Here is a 4,293-nt window from a genome sequence, read left to right on the forward strand (position 1 = left end):
TGAGCGTAGCTTTTCGAGACAAGTTTTCGTTTGTTAATTGATAAATTTTTGAGTGAAATACAGCATCCTCAAGTCTCCATACTAGCCAGTACTAGCTGGGAGTAAATTCACTATATATATCAATAAAGCCACATTCTCAGCATCATTTATTAAGTAGTTGCCAACCTATTATGCTTCTGCTATAACCTTTTTATGTTTAGCTTTCAATTGAAACAAGAACGATTTCACCTGCGATTCGGTAGGGAAGATTGAAGCATCACGATAGTCAGCAGTAGGATGAGCAGACAGGAACAATTTTAAAGCAGCTACAGACATAATATTGTGTTCGGCTTGCTGCGCAATATCTACCAAGGTGGTTCTAAACGGTTCCTGGATACCTCTGCGTGTCATTTGGAGACTTCCATGCTTCTTGGCCTCCCAGTGGCACAATGGTATGTCTGCGGACTTACAACGCTAGAAACCGGGTTTCGATACCCGTGGTGGGCAGAACACAGATAGCCCATTGTGTAGCTTTGTGCTTATCTTCAAACAAACAAACCATGACGGATTTCAGTCACATCACCATTTCAAATCACTTTTCGCAGCCCCAATATTAAATGATGTGCGGGAAATGCATTATTTTTAACCAGTAAAAATGTCCAATAAATTTCAGTTCAAATTAAGAAAAACCAGATTAGGTAGTTATATTTTTTCAACAAAAATGCCTCCCACTGGCTCGTGAGGGGCCTGTTAAAATTTCGCAAACAATTTTAATATTATTACAAAACCATAAATATTCTTTGTTAAGTCTAGGTATATCACTACATATATTAAATATATTAATGAGTTATAAACAGGGGGGGATCATGTAGTTAATTAATTTCTTTTGGAGGAGGAGGAAGGGGGTTATAGGCAGCTAAAAACATTTATTATCAGTGGGGGATTAATAATAATAATAAGGGATGTTTTTAGATGAGTTATAAACAAGGGGATCATGCGGTTAATTAATTTCTTTTGGAGGAGAAGGGAGGGGTTGACAGACAGAAAAAAACGCATTTATTATCAGTGGTGGATTAACAATAATAAGAGGGGTTTTTAGGTTTCATGTTATTAAATTTCAGTTATTACTTTACTTAACTTATTGGTATCTAATAAATACAAATATGTTGAACATATTTAATCAAATGTTTATATGTGGATCATTAAAAGAGCGTGGAAAGCATTTGGGGAAGGGATTCTCGTTTATAATCGTGGAAGCTGTTTTATTAGTTACTGTTGCTTAGCGACTCCTCATCAAAATTGATAGCGCACACGGATACCGTGATAATTAATCATTGTACCGGGCAGTCATTAGTAGGGTTTATAGAGACAACGTTAGTGTGTTCAGATTCTTACACCACTGTCCATTTGTACGTCTACCTACGGTTATAATTGTAATTGTAATCTACTTATTTCACCAAAACGCAATTCTATTTACGAACATAAAAAACCCTGTTTCAATTGATAAGATATTTCATATTCGGACGTTTTGATATGTATATATATAATACAATCTGGTTCCACTTCATACATTGTTGTGATACATTGTTTTTATTAACTTTTTACAACGCTAGAAACCGGGTTTCGATACCCGTGGTGGGCAGAGCACAGATAGCCCATTGTGTAGCTTTGTGCTTAATTCCAAAACAAACAAACAATCTTTACGTTTTTATATTATTCACCAGATCGTCATCAGTTGGAATGCTTACGTTTCAAAAAAAAAATCAGTAAAAAAATGAAAAGAAAGGTAGATAAAGTGGTCACCAAATTCATAACATGAAGTAATGTGGCATGGTCTGGCAGTTAGGGGGCGCTCGACTCGCAATCTGCTGGTCGAGGGATCGAATTCTGTCACCGAATATGGTAGCCTTTCGGATTTTGAGGCGTGTGACATTTCTTTGGTAAAAGAATAGCTTAAGAGTTGGCGGTGGGTGGTGTTGAATAGCTGCCTTCTCTATAGTATATATTATATAACCTCTAAATTAGAAACGGCTAGCGCAGATAGCCTTCGAATAGCTTTGTGCGAAATTCAAAAACACTCGACCACCTTGACGGTCTGTGGAATTTCACGGAAACGAACAAACAGACAAACAAAACCTGAAAGCATATTCTCATATAAATCTTAATGTAATGGTTTTTCGTTGTACTTGCATTTTAATAGTCTGCGACAGTTTAGGGAGGCAGCGATCCCTGGTGTCGAAAAGATTTAGAGACACTGATCTAATTGATTTAAATTGACAAGGATTGTGTTGTTGTTTTTTTGTAGCGGAAGTGGTTTTAGTAAGACCAGAAGAGCATCATTGTAACATGGATAGTAAACCAACTGGTTACTTGTTCTTCAAATTTTTATCCTTATTCGGATCTCTATAGATATTTACTCCAAGATAATAATACTTTTGGTATTATTGTAATAAGCTATTTTCACCCATTTATCATTCTAATTTGAAATATAAATGAAAAACCACCAGGGGGACAGAAAAATAAACAAAAACCTACTCTTCGTGAATTTTACACGAATCCTTTGAAATTGATGGTAAGATTACGGAGCCTGTATATTTTTTTTTCCAAAAGTTTTTTTTTTATATCTGGTTTAGACATTTTTAAGTTTGTACTAATGACTGTAATTTTGAAAAGTAAGTAAAAAAAATATTTAGTGTTTTAAAATAAGAAAATTAAAAGATAAGAGTTTTAATTTCTCAAAAAGACAAAATCATTTTAAACCTCACTTGAAAAAGTAATATATTCAGTAGTTAATATTAACGCTTACAATAACACGCATTTCTTTATTTCAAGTTAATCAATAATCTTTAAATTTACATGATTTGTAAAACGACTTTTTGTTATTCTGCACCTTTTAAACAAAATCAATAAGTTTTCGAAAATATAAATAAATAAATATTCTTCGAGATAGCTACTAGCGTTTCTTGTAAATTTTAGGTTTTGTTGGAGCTTCCCAGTTAAAGGCAAAAATCACCAATAAAGGCGCGTGCAAGTCGTTTTGGCGGGCAGAAAAAAGGCTTAGGTAAGTGTATGTTTAAATGTTAATATGAGAAAATATCCTGTGGTTCCCTCAAGTATTAGCTTACCATGTTAGCACCACATATCAACAATATTTTAAGATTATCAGTTGTTTCTATGGTGATAATTTCCTAAGGATTTCCTTAGAAGATAAATTAGAAGTTTTTTTTTTTTTTCACTTGTTATTAAATATTAATATCTACATTTTTATAGCAGGTAAAAAGAGTCACGTACCAGGTGTTTCAAAAGTCACTTCCGCTGTTCAGATGACTACTTACAAGAAACGGATGAGTGCTGTGTTGTGAAGTTTGGTCTATTTGACCACGTGGAAGACAAATTATACAGTCATGTGGTGTTATAATGACATCAATATAACATCGTATAGTGTTCTAATGACATCAATATAACACCGTGTGATGTTATAATGACATCAATATAACATCGTTTGGTGTTATAATGTCATCGATATAACACCATATGGTGTTATAATGACATCAATACAACATCGTATGGTGTTATAATGACATCAATAAAACATCGTTTGGTGTTATAATGTCATCGATATAACACCATGTGGTGTTATAATGACATCAATACAACATCGTATGGTGTTATAATGACATCAATATAACATCGTATGGTGTTATAATGACATCAGTATAACATCATGTGGTATTACAATGGCATAATGGTCACACCGTATGGTGTTATCATGACATCGTGATCACACCATATGGTTCCTATGTGTATAAAAGCCACCATACAAAATCGTACTTGTATTTAAATCACATTTTGTAAGTCTGATACATTATTATTATTTCACGATTCAGTTTTTATCATATTTCCACTATTATCTTGAATTACATAACGTATACGAACTCGAGTCAAGCCACATCATATTTGAAGGAACTCTTGTACTAGGCATCAAGAAATACGTTTTCTTCTGCCTTCTTCCCGTATTTTCGTCTGTGATCGTGTATTATATACTCTAAATTTGTCCGTATTGTTGAGAACCGTATAGCTTCTTTTTCAATCACACAAAACTCGGAATATTGATGACAGCTGTTGAAAAAAGAATCATGAGTCAAGAATAGTCAGTGTATGAGTAAACATAGCCAATGATAGCCGTTGAAATAAGAATCGTGAGTCAAGAATAGTCAGTGTATGAGTAAACATAGCCAATGACAGCCGTTCAAAGAAGAATCGTGAGTCAAGAATAGTCAGTGTATGAGTAAACATAGCCAATGACAGCCGTTC

The 4,293-nt window shown here is 34.0% G+C and overlaps 1 protein-coding gene across 1 annotated transcript in view; it reads left to right on the forward strand.

The window, feature by feature from the left end:
- The window catches only part of LOC106470640 (voltage-dependent calcium channel type A subunit alpha-1-like), a 96,528-nt gene that overhangs the window by 64,306 nt on the left and 27,929 nt on the right, over positions 1–4,293 (forward strand). Inside the window, exon 12 of the mRNA XM_022399266.1 lies at positions 2,956–3,040. Within this exon, the coding sequence (XP_022254974.1) occupies positions 2,956–3,040 (85 nt within the window). The remainder of the gene's footprint in view (positions 1–2,955; positions 3,041–4,293) is intronic.

This window comes from Limulus polyphemus, unplaced genomic scaffold, assembly GCF_000517525.1.
Source record: "Limulus polyphemus unplaced genomic scaffold, Limulus_polyphemus-2.1.2 Scaffold4132, whole genome shotgun sequence".
Classification (NCBI taxonomy): Eukaryota; Metazoa; Arthropoda; class Merostomata; order Xiphosura; family Limulidae; genus Limulus; species Limulus polyphemus.